This window comes from Macrotis lagotis, chromosome X (genome assembly GCF_037893015.1).
Source record: "Macrotis lagotis isolate mMagLag1 chromosome X, bilby.v1.9.chrom.fasta, whole genome shotgun sequence".
NCBI lineage: Eukaryota > Metazoa > Chordata > Mammalia > Peramelemorphia > Peramelidae > Macrotis > Macrotis lagotis.
In genome coordinates this window covers 655,934,019-655,951,923 of record NC_133666.1, presented here as the reverse complement: position 1 = coordinate 655,951,923, position 17,905 = coordinate 655,934,019, and the positions used below count along the sequence as shown (strand labels likewise).

Below are 17,905 nucleotides of genomic sequence, written 5' to 3'. Positions count from 1 at the left end.
AATCCCAGCCCCTTGTAAGAAGTAAAAACTAAATGTGTTTTATATGACCACTCTCCCCCCATGGTCCATCCTCTCCTCCATCACTCACATCACCCCCTTCCCCCTGTCCCCCCCTTCTTAGTCCAGATGTCTATACCCCATTGAGTATATATGCTGTTTCCTCTCCTAGCCACCTCTGATGAGAGTGAAGATTCCCTCATTCCCCCTTGCCTTCCCCCCTTCCATATCCTTGCAATAGCTCATTGTATTAAAGAAAAATCTTATTATATGAAATATCTTGGCCTATTCCCCCTCTCCTTTTTCTTTTTCCCATTACATTTCCCTTTTTTCTTTGAAAGGAAAAGGGTTTTTAAAATGGAAAATCAGGAGACGAGTTAGATTCTAATCATAGGAAGAGCTAAAATTTTTGTCTCATTTTAGGGTTGTGAGCGAGAAGTGTCATCTTTTCTCTCTAAGAAATTTCAGGGGAAAATTGCCAAATTGGAGACTGTTCCCAAAGAGGATCTGGACTTGGTAAGTATTGTTTGCACATTTGTAAAACAGAGAGACTGGGAAACTTAGGATGTAAGTTTGTTTGCTGCTTTGTGGCCTGCGGGAGAGTGAGGGGCTGGGGCTGCAGCTGGGAGAATCCTCAAAGGGGACCCTGGATTAATTTCAGGAGCTCCAAGTTTCCTGAATTAGTTTCCTTTTGTCTTTGCTGTATCACAGCCATTCTTAGTCTATTTAATTCCTCCTCATCAGTAAAATCTCTTTTCTTATATTCATTATCATGGTTTATTTTCGTTTCATAGCCAAATCACTTGGTGGGCTTGAAGCGAAATTACATTAAGCTCTCTTTTAACACTGTGGATGACCTGGTAAAAGTAAGAAAGGAGATTTCCCCAGCTGTGAAGAAGAATCGAGAGCGGGATAACACTAGTGATACTTATACAGCTATGTTGTCTTGGTAAGCTACATCTTCCCAAACAGAACAAATGCAAGGTCCTGGGTGATTTCTATTCCATTTTTCTGATCCTAATGAAGCAGATATATGATCTACTGGGGCATCAGATTTAGCATGATGCTAGACTTCATTTGATTGAAAAGTACTAATATGCTTGGATTTTTTTCTTTGCCTAAGGAGTATATATGTGTGTGTGTACATAGATGTGTGTGTGTATATACATACATGTATATGAGTATATATTTGTTGTACCTATGTCATATTTTACTTTTATTGGTTTATATATTCAGAAAATATTGACTATGGAAAGCCTGACATGTAAAACCAGAACATAGAAGGTTGGAAAGCATAGTAAAAGAAAAGCAGAGATTAAGGGGTCATGTTGGTTTAAGAAGTAGTAGTGGTGTTGCTACTGGTGCTGGTTGTAGTGGAGGGTGGTAGTAGTAGTAGTAGTAGTAGTAGTAGTAGTAGTAGTAGTAGTAGTAGTAATAGTAATAGAAAAAAACCCCATCTTAGGCAGAAGACAGTCAAGTCTGAAATACTGAAGCCGCCTCTAACTTTCCACTTGCTCTGAAGATGGATTTCAGAATGCTTTAAAGTCAAACAGTGGGTTTGAAATCCTAGTGGCAGCAATTTTTAATTCTGAAGAGGAGGAGAGGGAGTATGGTGAATGGTAGTTGATAAGATTATAATTGGGGGAGTTGACCCCCTCTCCCAGGAACTCAGTCCTGATTGTTGGCACAGATTTTTAAGTGTTTATGAATTATTATTCAAGGTTGTATGTCTTAGAATTACATAGTCTTGAGAACCATCCGGATTGAACTCAATGAATTTTGATTTTTGTCTGCATCTGGGAATAGAGGAATGAAATAACTGTGTTCCTTTTATTGTGCAGTGCATTGATGGGAGGTAGTGTAACTACAGATGAAGAGGGGGCCTCTAAGAAGATAGCTGACCAGATGGACAATATAGTTGACATGCGAGAGTTTGATGTTCCCTACCACATTCGTTTGTCCATTGACCTGAAAATCCACGTGGTGAGTGCTAGGCTTGAATGGTGTTTTCTTTGGGAAGACCTTGATATCAAGGTTATATTGAAGTGAAATTGAGCACGTAGGCATGAGCGTTTCCTGAAGCATATAGAACTCCTTAATGCATCCTATATATTCTTTGGTCACTTTTATAGGCACATTGGTATAATGTTCGGTACCGGGGCAGTTCCCTTCCCATTGAAATCACCCGCCGAGATGACCTTGTTGAACGACCTGTAAGTAATACTTGTACCTGCTTAGCTGAGGTTGTGACGAGATCTTTCTATAATACATCATAATCTTTACCCAGAGTTGAGATTGTGTGTTGATGGTTTGGGATGCTGCCACAAGGGGGCAAAGAAGAGCTAATCAGTCAATCATTCTCTTTTCCATCAGGATCTGATCTGAAACTATTTCATTTAATAGAAATGACTTAGGGGCATTTAAGTGTCATCAATTTTTTAGCCTTTGGTGATTGAAACCTATGAGATGAGGCCATCTCTAATACCTTTGGATTGGAATTTGGGGACAAAAATCTACAAGTGAGTTATTTATGAGAGACCAAGAGCCAGAAGAACCATTTTGTTTTTAGGTGCACTGGGACCAAGAAATGAAAGTCTTGGGCTTTGCTTCACTCAGAAATGGCAGTGTTGAGATCAAAAAGAAGACCTAGAAAGATTGCCACTGAGCCACCCTTTATATATTTTGTCACTTTCAGGACCCTGTAGTTTTGGCATTTGACATTGAAACAACCAAACTGCCTCTCAAGTTCCCAGATGCAGAGACTGATCAGATTATGATGATCTCTTACATGGTAGATGGTCAGGTGAGTGCCTAGTTCAGCTTTTTTTTTAATTAGGTTTTTGCAAGGCAATGGGGTTAAGTGGCTTGCCCAAAGCCACACAGCTAGGTAATTATTAAATGTCTGAGGCCAGATTTGAACTCAGGTACTCCTGCCACCCCCCTGGTTCAGCTTTTGAAATCTAAGTCACATCATAAGCTGAAAAATCATTCATCACCTCTAGTCATATTGGTTTACAACTTCTTAAACAGTGGGGCAAGGTTAGGGAGCACATCTAGTCTTATAACTTGAATTTTAATATCTTTTCTTTGGGGGATAGTATGTCCTGGAATCTCCATTAGAGTTTTGTGCAGGAGGGATGGCCAGGCACATTTTTTGGACAGTGAATTGGTTTTTATTTGTGTTTTTTGCTAGCACTATTTTTAACTACAGGTTTCTAACCAACTTCATTAGGGATACCTGATTACCAACAGGGAGATTGTCTCTGAGGATATTGAAGATTTTGAGTTCACCCCTAAGCCAGAATATGAGGGACCCTTTTGTATCTTTAATGAACCCGATGAGGTAAGCATATTCTTTTGTTTTTGGTTTGTTTTTTGTTTTTGCAAGGCAATGGGGTTAAGTGACTTGCCTAAGGTCACACAGCTAGGAGATTGTTAAGTGTTTGAGACTGAATTTGAACTCAGGTCCTCCTGACTCCAGGACTGGTGCTCTGTTCACTGTGCCACCTAGCTGCCCCAAGCATATTCTTCTGAAGAGAACTTCCCAGTCCAAGGGAGCTCCTGCTGCCCAAGGACTGTGATGGGAGAAGAAGATATTAATATGCTGTTGCTTTTACCGTGGATTGGTGTGGTACTTCATTGAACTTTGCTGAAAATAGTTATCAACCCATCACGGGATGGATTGGGTTTAAATTTTCCAAGAATGAAAGAGCTTTCATTCTGAATTGGGTAGGGCGATGAGGGTCAAGTAGAGTACATTGGCAGACTGGATGTCATTGCTTGGGGATCTGTAAAAGGAGATGTACAGAAGATGACCAGGGCTGTTAGGCCAGAAGACACAATGATAATATAAATGTGAAGTCCTGGTCATCTTCTGTTGCCATTGGCAACCATTGGTGATTCTTTGTTCAACTCTGTGATGTGAGTGGCCATGTCCCTTGACTAGGAATTAGGATTGGTTGAAAAGTCCAGCTCATGACTGTTGGGAAAGGAGTGAGTGGTCAGGAGGATCAGAGTGGGACATTTACTTGTTGACAGGATTATAATAAGGATCAGTGTCCAACCAGGTGAGACAATAGAGAGCACTGATAGGGAGTTTGATGGGACAACCTGTTCTCCTAGGCCTTTAAATAGCTGGTTGGATCTGGGTACCTTATGGATAGAGGTAGGAAAAAGGCCAGATTCCAATAAAGCCAGTAAAAAATGCAGTAAATATGTCTTCTCAGAAGATAGACAAAATTATTGACTGTTGTACTTTTTTACTGATTTCAGGCTCATTTAATCCAGAGGTGGTTTGAGCATGTCCAGGAAACCAAACCTACTATCATGGTGACCTACAATGGTGACTTTTTTGACTGGTAAATGTGGAAGTTTAAAAACCCACTTAACAATTGTGAGGAAATAAGAACTGAGTTAAAGAGGAGCTATGATGACTGGATGACCTCTCTGGGGAAAGATAGCCAGTCTTGACTCATTTCTAAGACACTTATCTCTTCCCACTTCTCAGACACTAGATACATATTCAGTATGTGGTAGAGTGAAGAAAAGGAAGCACATTGCTACAGTTTTTACAGTTCATACTGTAGGAGGCCCATCATTCTGAATGCATGAGTTTTCTCATTCTTTATAAGATGAAGAGAGATAGTATAACTTTCACCTTGTTCACAGGATTGACCCTAGCATTTCTTTTAATGCAGTAGTATTAATAATGTAATCATTTTTGGTCAGTCATTTTCAGTTGTCTGATTCTTTATGATCTCAGTTGGGATTTTCTTGGCAAAGGTATTGAAGTGGTTTGCCATTTCCTTTTCCAGCTTATTTTGAAAATAGCAGAGGAAACTGAAGGAAACAGGTTAAATGACCTGCCCACAGTTTGACAGCTCCAAGTATTTCAGGCCAGATTTGAATTCAGAAAACTGAGTCTTCCTGACTCCAGACCTGGTGCACTATATATAGACCATCCACTGCCCTAATGTAATAATAGTTCATGGCAAGTTAGCATTTTATGGTTCTCTAGCAGTTTCATGTATAACCCTCTGAGGGAGATAGAGCATAACTCCTCTCCATTTGATGAGAGAACAAATTGCATCAGAGGGGTTAAAATATCTTGTGGAAGATTATCCAGCTTGTAAGTGGACGGGTAGGGATCTAGTTCTAGGTCTCCTGCCCTAGTATGGTGTGTTGCTTCTTTGTATTTTTGGAAGAAGGAGGAAGAGATAGGCAAGGAAGAGCATTCTCTGCTATCCTCCTTCCATTTGCTTTGTCTCATCCCTTTCCTTCTTTCCCTAGGCCTTTTGTGGAAGCTCGGGCAGCAGTTCATGGACTAAGTATGCATCAGGAGATTGGGTTCCAAAAGGATAGTCAAGGGGAATACAAATCCTCTCAGTGCATCCACATGGACTGTCTCAGGTGGGTGCTGTGGGGGCTTCTCCCCTAAGAGTGTCACCCCAAGTTCTGCTTCCAGCCACAAGACCATGGCAAGGGAGCCTAGAAGGCACCCTCCTGAGAACTTCCTATTTTACTACTCTCATTTTACAGAGAACGACAGGACGGCCTGCAGAGATGAAGGGGAAGGGTTTGTCAAGATTACACAGATAGAAAATGGCAAGGCAGGATTTGAAGCCAGACCCTTGGGTTCCAAATCCTTTGTTCTTTTCACTGTTATGCAGTTTGCATTGGCAGTAGTCAGCATGTGACCCACCTGCTGCCTGCCTTTGTTAGCTCTTCCTAGCACTCAGGGCCAGTGCCAGCAGGATCATTTGTCTTCATTCTTCTTGTTTCCAGATGGGTAAAGAGGGACAGTTACCTTCCAGTGGGCAGCCACAACCTGAAAGCTGCAGCCAAGGCCAAACTGGGCTATGATCCTGTGGAGCTGGATCCCGAGGACATGTGTCGAATGGCCACTGAGGAGCCTCAGGTACCATCGAACCCAATGGCTTTTGGGACCATTAGGCATCAAGTGTTCTGGGCCTTAGAGGGAGATGGATAAGGGGTGTGCCACTGAGAAGAAAGAACTTTGAGTCCTGGAGTCATGCCACTTAGCAGAACAGCTGATCTCAAGTGGCCAGGTCCTGTCTCTCCTGCTGCCTCCTGTCCTGTTGGGGATTTCCCAGGATTTTAGGTGTTCTTTGGGTTTGCTATATAGAGCCACACTTAATGTGTGTTTTTTAAATTCTGACTTTTTCACTTCTCAGACACTGGCTACATATTCAGTATCAGATGCTGTGGCTACTTACTATATGTATATGAAATATGTCCATCCCTTCATCTTTGCTCTGTGCACCATCATCCCCATGGAACCAGATGAGGTCAGTGTAACCTTTGTCCTATTTGATGTGGATTGTCTGTTAGTGACTTCCAAGGAGGCTTCTGCACCAGACAAGTCAGAGGGCTCTTCATGGAGAAGACTGTGGTGATGTGATGGAGTCATTTGGGAGGACAGGTATAGCTGCATCCCTTCAGTGAGCATTATCTCCTGTCTAGGAAAGTAGAGGTCTTACCCAATGAAAAGAGAATCTAGAGACCGCCAGAACATGTGGGAATCAATGATTATAGCACTTCTGGGCTGAGCACTGTGCTATGGCCTGGGGATGCACATAGAGAGAGGTAAGAGAGTCCAGACTGATCTCACGGAGCTCACATTCTAATGGGGAAGGCACCACAGATCAAAGGGAAAAGTCCCATGGTCCTCAGAGGACAGCAGTAAAGCAGAAAGTAATTTAGTGATAAAATCATAGCAGTGTCTTATTGATATTGAACCCTTTGAACAGTGGAGAGGATTTGGGTGATAGGATCTTTCCCTGGGTCTTCTGTGGTTCTGGTTGTCGCACCTTGTAAGAGCAGCTGCCAGACTGCAACTCCACAGGAGCTACTTCCTGAGGATAGTTGAAGGCACTAAACTAGAAGCTTTGCTATTCTCAAGGCTCTTAGTTTCAGGGTCCTGGGCTGTCTCCATCAAGGTCTGAGATGCAGACTGTCAGGACCAGTGATCTGGGGCAGAGGTGTCAAATAAAATAAATAAAAATATATTGCTTTGTGCTTTTCTAAGTCAGTATCTGGCCCACTAAAATTTTCTTCATAAGGAACATAAGGGCTCTAGTTTCTGTTTTAATACCACTGGACTGAGAGGTACTGCTCCTCTGAGGATTTGTGCCCATCTGCCTGGTGATGGTAGTCAGTCATGTAGGTGCTGCTTGTGTGGTGAGGAAGGCAGGCTCTTTCTCAACTACAGTAATGACTGTAGGGGCAGGTTGGGAGCAGGTCTCAAGGCTTTTGGTTTTTCCCCTGCAGGTCCTGCGGAAGGGTTCAGGGACCTTGTGTGAAGCCTTGCTGATGGTCCAGGCTTTCCATGCCAACATAGTTTTTCCTAACAAGCAAGAGCAGGAATTCAACAAACTGACTGATGATGGCCATGTGTTGGACTCAGAGACATACGTTGGAGGCCATGTGGAAGCACTAGAATCGGGTGTCTTCCGCAGTGACATTCCCTGCCGATTTAAAATGGTACAACTCTTTGCTGCCCTCTTGGCTGCTTTGGGAGTCTGGATATCCATGTCCCTGCCTTGTGGGTGATGAGAGCCAGAACAGGCTGAAGTAGATAGTAGGGCTTCCCTCATCATCTCTGTCCTGTCTTGCATCCTGAGGCCCTTCCTGACCTTATCACACAGGACCCAGGACCTTTCCTTGCTGGTGCCTTATTGGGGATCCACAAAGGATTCCACATGAAATATAGATTGTCAAGTCAACAATAGTGCCTGTTGTGCTAATCACTGGGGCTACAATGAAAGGCAATGACAATCCCTACTATCAAGACATTCAATCTCATTGTCACAGAATGACTAACATGAAAAGATTGCTTCCAAAGGTCATTTGTAAAAATGTTTGATGGCTTTGGCACTCCGTATATATTTCCTAGTTGCTATGTGGAAGTTTGTAAAGTGCTGTTCCGGATTATGTTGTGTGCTTGGGGCCTCTGGTACAAAGATTAGACTATTTCATTTGACCTTTTCTTGGTAGAGATAGCCCTAAAGAGTTCAAATAATGTGAGTTGTCTTAAAAAGTTAGATCAACCATGTGCATGTTGAGGTAGGTGCTGAGGATCAGTGCAGTAACATTTCTTTCTGTTATGTCATCTCTGCTAGAATCCTGCAGCTTTTGACTTCTTGCTGCAGCGGGTGGAGAAGACTATGCACCATGCTATTGAAGAAGAAGAGAATGTGCCCATTGAGCAGGTTACCAACTTCCAAGAGGTAACTACCCAGGGTTCACTAGGGGAAAAGGTGGGAAGGCCAGACAAATTTCTGAAGGTCCAGATGTTTTGACCATTCAGCTCAAGTATATCCAGATGTTCATTGTTTCATTGTACTCTTGATTCCTGCCATTTATCTTCTACTATTTTGTCATTTTCTTTAGACTTATTTCCTTTTATGAAATTTATGGATACTATTTTTTTTTAGGGTTTTTTTTTTTGCAAGGCAAACGGGGTTAAGTGGCTTGCCCAAGGCCACACAGCTAGGTAATTATTAAGTGTCTGAGACCGGATTTGAACCCAGGTACTCCTGACTCCAGGGCCGGTGCTTTATCCACTATGCCACCTAGCCACCCTGGTACTATCTTTCAATAGAAATTTGGGGAAGATTGAAATTAGGTGATAGCCTCCTTTTTAACCCCCACTATTTCTTCTTTGAGTAAATTCCAACCAAATGATATTCTTACCTTGACTCTTTGATGACCCACAAGTAGTCTTTTTGCTCTGTCTATCCCTCTTTTAATCTATCCTTTACACTGTGAGAGCAGTCTTTTTTCTGTATAATTTAAAACAATGTTTTGATCTTCATTTTTTTTTCCACATCCCCATCTCTTACTTTCCAATGATTTCCTCAACCTTTCCTTGTAATAAGTAATAAGTCAAGTAAAATTAGTACCATCCACCCTATCTGAAAATGTATATGACCCCTTTTTGTGTTCTGTCACTCTGACTGAAAGGTGGGAGAGTCCTGTCTTACTAGGAAGGTTGGACTTAGATATTGTGTCGATTAGAGTTTTCAAATCTTTCATTGTTATTTTTCTTTATATTATTTTGGTCATTATGTCAATGGATGCTCTTGGTTTCCTTTGCTCTGTACCAGGTCATAGAAATCTACCCAAGTTTCTCTGTCATTTTTTTTTAGGTTTTTTTTTTTTTTTGCAAGGCAGTGGGGTTAAGTGGCTTGCCCAAGGCCACATGGCTAGGTAATTATTAAATGTCTGAGGCCACATTTGAACTCAGGTACTCCTGACTCCAGGGCTGGTCCTCTATCCACTGCGCCACCTAGCTGCCCTGTCATTTTTTTATAGTGTATAAATACTCTATCATTAGGTCCTTATCCTCAAATTTGTTCAGCCTTTCCCCAATTGATGACTTATGCATTTTCTTTCAAATTCTTTGTTACTGCCATAGATAATTTTATATATAGGAGACTTTTTCCTCCTGTTGTTAACATTCTTGAGTTATACACCTAGTACTAGTATTTCTTTTTTTTTGTAAGGCAGTGAGGTTAAGTGACTTGCCCCAAGGTCCCACAGCTAAGTGAGTATTAAGTATCCAAGACAGGATTTGAACTCAGGTTTTCCTGACTTTTGGGCTGGTGCTCTATCCACTGTGCCACCTAGTTACCATGTAGTAGTAGTATTTCTAAGTAAAAGGTGTGTATGATTTAGTTATTTTTTAATTCTAAATCATTTTCCAGAATAACCGGACCAATTCCTAGCTCCGTCAACAGTGTTATTAGTATACCTGTTTTCACAGTTCCCTTTAAGATTGTACTATATCATTCTGCTCACATCAAAACTTCAGGAGTTTCTCATTGCTTGTATTTAAAGAAAAAGAATAAACTTCTAGTTTTGCCATTCAGGGCCCTTCTTAGTCTGGCTCTAGCTGACTGTTCCATCCTTATCTCATACTACTCTTCTAAATTGGATTATTCTCCTTCCCTTCTTCCTATTTTGCCTACTCTATCTCTCTCTGCTGTTATTCACAGAGTAGCCCACCAAATCTCCATTTCTTTTTTTAAATCTTCTCCCTTCTAAGTCCAGCTCAGTTACTCCTTTTTCCACAAAACTTTCCCTGACATCAGGCCCTTTTTTGAACTCTATGTCCTCAAATTTATCATCACACCCTGCTTTTTTTGGTTTTAATTTTTTTTTCATTTGAAAAAAAACACACTTTTATTTCATTAAATGTTTATCAATTATCTATAAAAAATTTTAACATTCACATTTTATAATTTTTAGTTCCAATTTCTCCTTCCTGCCATTGAGAAGTGAAATAATATGGTATCAATTATATATGTGAAGTGATATAAAACATTTCCATATTAGTCATGTTGCAAAAGAAATACATTAAAAAAAAGAAAAAATAAAATATGAAAAGCAGCTTCAATATACATTCGGAAGTCATCAGTTTTCTCTCTAGATGTAGACAAACTTTTTCATCATGAGTCCTTTGGAAATGTCTTGTATTGTTTTCTTGATCAAAGTAGTTAAGTCCTTCACAGTTGATCACCCTTACAGCATTGCTATTAGTGTGTATAGTGTTCTTCTGGTTCTGCTTACTTCATTCTGCATCAGTTCAAATGAGTAAGTCTTCCCAGGTTGTTTTTGGAAGCCATCCTGCTCATTTCTTGTGGCTCAATAGAATTCCATCTCAATTTTATCCCACAGTTTGTTCAGCCATTCCCCAGTTGATGGGTATCCCTCAATTTCCAATTCTTTGCCACCACAAAGTGCTGCTCTAAATACTTTTGTACAAATAGTCTTTGTTTTCTTTGATCTCTTTGGGATATAAACTTAGTAGTGGTGTTGTTGGATCCTTTGGACCAAGCTGGAGTTTGCAATTCTAAACTGCATTAGTATCCCAATTTTTCTATATTCATTCTTAGCATTTGGCATTTTTCTGTCATGTTAGCCAATCTGCTGCATATAGAATCTCAGAGTTGTTTCAATGTGCATTTCTTTAATCAGTAGTGATTTAGATCTTATTTTTTGTGTGTCTGTAGATAACTTCGATTTCTTCTGAAAGCTTTGACCGTTTATCAGTAGAATGGCTTGTAGTTTTATATTGGTTCATTTCTTTTTGTGAAAAATGAGATCTTTATCAAAGGAATTTGCTGTAAGTTTTTTCCCCCAGTTTCCTGTTTTCCTTCTCATTTTGGCTGCATTAGTTTTGTTTGTGTAAAACCTTTTATTTTTATTTTATTTTAGTTTTTTTTAGTTTTTGCAAGGCGATGGGGTTAAGTGGCTTGCCCAAGGCCACACAGCTAGGTAATTATTAAGTGTCTGAGGCCAGGTTTGAACTCAGGTATTCCTGATTCCAGGGCTGGTGCTCCATCCACTGCACCACCTAGCCACCCCTGTGCAAAACCTTTTAAAATTTCGTGTAATTCATTTTATTTTCTGCTTAGGGCTTTTCTTTACATTTTCCACATTCTCATATGAATCAATTATTGGTTTATGCATCTGTCTCTCCCATTAAGCTACATGTTCCTTGATCACATAGGCTGTCATATCTGTCTGTGATACTTTTACTGACACTCGCCTGTACAGAGAGTTGGTGTTAAATAAATGTTTTTGAATTGTATGTTAGCCAAGGATTATGAGAACATAACTTGTACCTGAGTTTTGACTCCTTAAAGGAATAGATAGATCTTAGGTGGCTGTCTTTCTGCATTGGTTTTCAAATTCTGTTTCTTTTTCTCCCTTCTGTAGGTGTGTGATGAAATTAAGAATAAACTGACCTCCCTTAAGGATGTGCCCAATAGAATTGAGTGTCCTCTCATATACCATCTGGATGTGGGTGCCATGTACCCCAATATTATCCTGACTAATAGGTTACAGGTGAGGACACATTTCTCTTATTTGAACTGCTAGGAGTTTGTTTAATCAAAGCTTTCATTCTGTCTATCTCTCTTTAATGTCTAGCCTTCTGCCATGGTGAATGAAGCTACATGTGCTGCCTGTGACTTTAACAAACCAGGAGCCAACTGTCAGCGAAAGATGACCTGGCAGTGGAGGGGAGAGTTCAGTAAGTATTTGTCATCATTCTCTTCATTGGACAGACAGCCACTCAGTTCAGAAACAGTTGTTTTGTAAAGGATTCAAATTCTCTAACCTTTTTTTACCTTCATCCTCTTGCTAGTGCCCGCCAGCCGCAGTGAATATCATCGTATTCAGCAGCAGCTGGAGTCAGAGAAGTTTCCCCCATTGTTCCCAGACAAACCAGCTCGTGCATTTCATGAGCTGTCCAGAGAAGAGCAAGCAAAATATGAGAAGAAGCGACTAGCAGGTAAGTAATTTGTTAGTGATCTTCCAAACCTCAGGGTTGCTGCATTGGAAACACTTTTTTTTATTGAAATTTTACTTATTTTTCCAATTACATAGAAATTACATGCTATGGTAGTTTTTTTTTTTAACATTCATCCATTTTAAAATTTATGAGTTACACATTTTTTAGGTTTTTTTGTTTTTTTGGATTTTTTTAGGCAATGGGGTTAAGTGGCTTGCCCAAGACCACACAGCTAAGTAATTATTAAGTGTCTGAGGCCAGATTTGAACTCAGGTACTCCTGACTCCAGGGTCGGTGCTCTATCCACTGCGCCACCTAGCTGCCCCCCCCCCCCAGGTTAGACATTTTTCAACGACCCTTCCCCATTGTAGTGAACAGTCTGGTAAAAGTTGTATATGTCGATTTGTATTTAAAGTGTTTTTTATATTAGTCATTTTGTGTAAGAAGAATTAGAACAAAGGGGAAAGAAAGAAAAACATGTGAGAGAAAGGAAAAACATGAGAAAAGTTTTTTTCATGTTAAACTATTTTATTTATAGTACACATAAGCTTTTCACAAGAAAAATTCTCCACCCAACACAGAATTCATCAACTCTTTAACATAAATTAATCCCTCATGTTCCCAATGCCTGGAAGTAAGTTTTCCTGGGTAGTGGGAAATTAAAATATTTTCTATCAATTAGTATGTTTGAACTTGCAAAAACAAACCTATTAAAAAAGAATATTCTTTTTTTTTTTTTGAGAAAAGTTTTAGGGGGCGGCTAGGTGGCACAATGGATAGAGCACTGGCCCTGGAGTCAGGAGTTACCTGAGTTCAATCTGGCCTCAGACACTTAATAATTACCTAGCTTTGTGGCCTTGGGCAAGCCACTTAACCCCATTTGCCTTGCAAAAAACCAAAACCTTTCCAAAAAAAAAAAAAACCAAGAAAAGTTTTAAAACACTGATCATATTATGCATTCAGAGTCCATGATTTTTTCCTCTGGATGAGGATGGTATTATCCATAGTGGGTCTCTGATTGTCCTTGATCTCTGAACTGCTGAAAAGAGCTACATCTGTCATTTATGATCTTCTTATAAATATTTGTGGAAACTCTTAATATGTTACAAACTGCACTTTGTCAAGGTGCATCCCACCTACTTCCTTAAATTGACCTAAATGGTTGCATAGACACTAGGCTTTTTCTCAGTGACAGTGATGTGTCCTGGCCTCTCTGCCCATTTGTATCATGCTATGGTCTCTGGACAGTCATCCTTTGCCCCAGTTTTTTAATCTTTTGGGAGATTCCCATTCCAATACAGAGTGGGATAATTGGTCTCAACAGTCCCTTTTCACCATGGAATTCTGGGACTTGCTGAGAAGAAACAAATTCTCCATCTCACTGGTCATCCTGTGTCTCCACTGTGGTGTAGATTACTGCCGGAAAGCTTACAAGAAGATCCACATCACCAAGGTGGAAGAGCGCCTCACCACCATCTGCCAGCGAGAGAACTCTTTCTATGTAGATACTGTCCGAGCTTTCCGAGACCGACGTTATGAGTTCAAAGGACTGCATAAGGTATGGAGGTCAGTGCTGGCCTGGAAGCTGTAGGGATAGTGTGTGGGGAGAGACCTCAGCTCTCTGAAACTGCCCCACCTGCCCATCTCCTACTTCTGTCCTCAGAACCTGTAAGGCTGGTTTGCCTTACTGCTTGTACTCTCTTGGTCTTCATAGGCCATCCTGACCACAGACAGATGGACAGTGGCCTTCAGTTCCTTAGGTTTTGAGAAGTGAGGAACCAATCAGGGTCATGACATGAAGCTGCCTCAGGGAGGGCTTCCTGTAGTGGAGGTTTTTATGGAGAATGTTTCTGTTCTCTTATCTGTAGAGAAAGAGAATTTCATTCATTTATCCTCTGTTTCATCCTCTGTTCATTTATCCCTCAGTTTTCTCATCTGTAATCATAGGGATAATAACATCTATGTCCCAGGGTGGTTAAAGGTTCAAAAATGATCAGATTTATAAAGCACTTTGCCTGGTAACTGGTACCTGGTGGACACTGATTAAATGTTACTAGGTTTCTCCAGGAGTGATGAATTCACTTCATTAAGCAGAGTTTATGCAGTGGAGCCCTCCAGGCAGTAAACTTTGTTCATGTAAGCATTTAACAGATTTTTTTGGGGGGGTTTGTTTATTTTATGTTATTACAATAATCTTGTTATGAGAGTAAGCATAACCCCTCCTCCCCTCCAAGAAGATAAAACAATGTAGTACTTAAGTCTGTGTTCAGATTACAATGGCTCTGTCTCTGGGATGAGTTGCCTTCTTTATTATAAGTTCATCAAAGAAGTTGCTTCAGTATTTTTCCCACAGTAGCTATTACTAGCTGTATTTCCCTCTACTCTGCCCCTTCTCATTATCATCTATTCTATTCTCTCTCTGCTTTCACCCAGTCCCTGTTGAGAAGTGTGTTGTATCTTGAGTTCCTTCTCCCACGATCTTCACACTCTTCTGTCACCTATTCTCCCCTTCCCTCTCCCCTTTCCCATTCCTTTCCTCTCATTTTTCTCTAAGGTAAGATAGATTTCTATTAAGTGTATATGTTATTTCCTCTCTGAGCCATTTCTGATAAGAATGAAGGTTCACTCATTCCCCTCACCTTCCCCTGTTCCACTCCATTGAAAAAGCTTTTTCTTGACTCTTATGTGAAATATCTCAGCCCCTTCTTCCTCTCCTTTCTCTTCCTCCCAGTACTTTCGCTTATCACCCATTGACTCCATCTTTTTACTATATTATACCATTATATTCAGCTCCTTCCTGTGCCTTGTCTATATATTCTCCTTCTAACTACTCTTATGAATGAGAAAGTTCATATGAGTTATCAGTATCTTCTTCCCATGCAGGAATAGTAATAGTTCAACATCATTAAGTTTCTCATAGTTAGTCCTTCTCATCCACCTTCTCTATGGTTCACCTGAATCCTGTACTTGGAGATCAAACTTTGTGTTCAGCTTTGGTTGTTTCAGTAGGAAAGTTTGAAAAGCCCCCTGTTTCATTGAAAGTCCACCTTTTCCCCTGAAAGAGAATATTCAGTTTTGCTGGGTAGTTGATTCTTGGTTATAAACCAAGATCTTTTGCCTTCTGGAATATCATATTCCAAGCCCTGTGAGCCCTTTATGTAGATGCTGTCAGATCCTGTGTAATCCTGACTATGGAGCCTCGGTAGTTGAATTGCTTGTTTCTGGCCCCTTTTAGTATTTTCTCTTTGACTTGGGAATTTTGGAATTTGATTAGAATATTCCTGAAAGTTTTTCTTTTGGAATCTCAGGAGATGATCAGTAAATTCCCTCAATTTCTATTTTACCCTTTGCTTCTAGGGCAATTTTGCTGTATTATTTCTTGAAAAATAAAATCTAGGCTCTTTTCCTGGTTGTGACTTTCAGGTAGCCCAATTTTTTAATTATCTCTCTTGGATCTGTTTTTGAGGTTGGTTGTTTTTCCAATGAGATATTTCATATTTTCTTCTAATTTTTTTGGGTTTTTTGGAAAGTTTTATTTCTTATGGATTTCTTGCAAAGTCATTGGCTTCATTTAAGTTCCATTCTGCATTTGTAGGAGTTATTTTTTTCATATTACTTTTTTTATGTCTTCTTCCAGCTGGCCAGTTCTGCTTTTTAAGGCATTCTTCTCCTCATTTGCCTTCTGTGTTGCTTTTTCCATTTGGCCTAAACTGGTTTTTAACATATTATTTTCTTCAGTATTTTTTTGTATTTTTACACCAAGCTGCTGATTTGGTTTTGATGATCTGTCTGCATCGATCTCATTTCTCCTCCCAATTTTTTCTCTACCTCCCTTAATTGCTTTTCAAAGTCTTCTTTGAGTCATCCATAGCCTGAGCCCATTTTTTATTTCTCATGGAGGTTTTTGGGTATTGAAGCTTTGATTTTGTCATCTTCTGAATCTTCCATGGGACCAAAGTAATTTTGTATGGTCTGATTGTTCTTTTTCTTTTGTTTGCTCATTTCCTCAGCCTATGACTGATTTACCACACTTCAAGGCTTGGAGGTTTTTTGAGATACCCCATTGAGACTTTAATTCCTCCAAGGTCTTATAAGAGGCTCTGACTGCTTTCTTGCCTGTGCCTTGATATGTGGATGACCATAGGCCCTCCCCTCTGCCCTGGAGCTGTGAGGAGAGTCCCTGCTCTACTATGGTAGTATAGAAGCCCAATCTGCAACCTGGACCTGAGTGTGGGAAAACAGTAGAGTGCTGCCTCAGAGCAGAGAGACTTCTGCAGTCTCCTCTGACCCCCTTACCATCTGTGGGCTACACTCTGGAGGTTCAGGCTGGCTTCCTCAATTCCCACTGCAGGTTCTCACTGCAGGTCTGCCCTGAGGCCAGCACTCACTTTGCACTCACTCTGGTGTGGCAGAGTTCTCTCACTACCCCTTCAAGCTGTTCCTGGTGATCCCTGGGCCAGGAGATCTAGAAACTGCCACCTCTGCCATGGACCTAGGCGCCCCCAGGGATCTAGGCACCCAGTCTTGGCTGTACTGCAGCTGTGGCTTTTTCCAGTCCCTGGTCCCAGTGAAATTTCCTACAGAACTTCCAAGTTATCTTGGACTGGGAAATTGTATCATTCAGTCTTTCTGTGGGTTCTGCCCTCTAAATTTTGGCTAGATTCATAATTTGATGACTTGGAATTTTTTTGGGGGGGAGGGGAATGAGTTTCCAGGAATTCCTACTTTCATGCTGCCATCTTGGCTCTACCCCCCCCAATTGTAACCATTTTTGTTAGAATTCTGTCTTAACATATTGTATTCTTCCTCCATTTAAGACAGTATATTTCTGAAAGATTGAAGGGTTTGAAGGGTTTGAAGGGTTCAGCTTTAGTTAACTGGAAAATTCATGTAAGTGGAATGCCTTGCATTCCTTGAAGCACAACAGTGGCAGCAAAACTAAAGGCAGATCCCATAGTTGATTACTATAAACATGTGGATGTGGAGCAGTACTTCATCTTTTCTTGATGATTTAGTGGTGTCTTTATGAACATCCAGGATTTTACTCTGTAGTAAAGAACTTTGTCTTTAGCAACAACCCTCTCATTTGTTTCTGGTTTGTTTTTTGTTAGATTTAGACTAGGAAACCAGATGAACAAAGTTGTAATGTTTGTTTGTTTCTTTTTAGGTTTTGCAAGGCAAACAGGGTTAAGTGGCTTGCCCAAGGCCACACAGCTAGGTAATTATTAGGTGTCTGAGGCTGGATTTGAACTCAGGTCCTCCTGACTCCAGGGCTAGTGCTCTATCCACTGCACCACCTAGCCGCCCCTGGTATCTTTATTTTTGAAAAACACTTTTCAAAAAGTCTCTAGTAGGAGCCTAAGACACTTTGCCAGGAACCCAGGACATAGAATGACTTTTAGGCTGAAGCCTTAAGACAGTTTTGCCAGGTACCAGAGAGAGAACTTTTCCCATTAATTACCAGGTTTGGAACATCACCTAAGTCTGGTCTCCAGATAAATGCAGTTACTGCTACAACAAACTGTTTATTCTTATGACTTATTTTCACATATCAGAAATGAGAATGAAATCTATTCCTTTTATTTT

General features: G+C 40.5%; 1 protein-coding gene across 5 annotated transcripts in view; it reads left to right on the top strand.

Annotated features, from left to right (window-relative positions):
• POLE (DNA polymerase epsilon, catalytic subunit) overlaps positions 1-17,905 on the top strand; it is a 77,778-nt gene that overhangs the window by 9,905 nt on the left and 49,968 nt on the right. For 4 of the 5 annotated variants that reach the window (XM_074205159.1, XM_074205160.1, XM_074205161.1 and 1 more), the window contains exons 5-20: positions 421-513; positions 792-946; positions 1,839-1,980; positions 2,130-2,210; positions 2,693-2,800; positions 3,230-3,340; positions 4,270-4,355; positions 5,287-5,406; positions 5,782-5,914; positions 6,192-6,305; positions 7,288-7,500; positions 8,139-8,246; positions 11,743-11,871; positions 11,956-12,058; positions 12,173-12,319; positions 13,732-13,877. In XM_074205159.1, the coding sequence (XP_074061260.1) occupies positions 421-513; positions 792-946; positions 1,839-1,980; positions 2,130-2,210; positions 2,693-2,800; positions 3,230-3,340; positions 4,270-4,355; positions 5,287-5,406; positions 5,782-5,914; positions 6,192-6,305; positions 7,288-7,500; positions 8,139-8,246; positions 11,743-11,871; positions 11,956-12,058; positions 12,173-12,319; positions 13,732-13,877 (1,989 nt within the window). Of the gene's footprint in view, positions 1-420; positions 514-791; positions 947-1,838; positions 1,981-2,129; positions 2,211-2,692; positions 2,801-3,229; positions 3,341-4,269; positions 4,356-5,286; positions 5,407-5,535; positions 5,607-5,781; positions 5,915-6,191; positions 6,306-7,287; positions 7,501-8,138; positions 8,247-11,742; positions 11,872-11,955; positions 12,059-12,172; positions 12,320-13,731; positions 13,878-17,905 lie in introns of those variants that run through there. The other variant, XM_074205163.1, reaches the window with a different exon arrangement.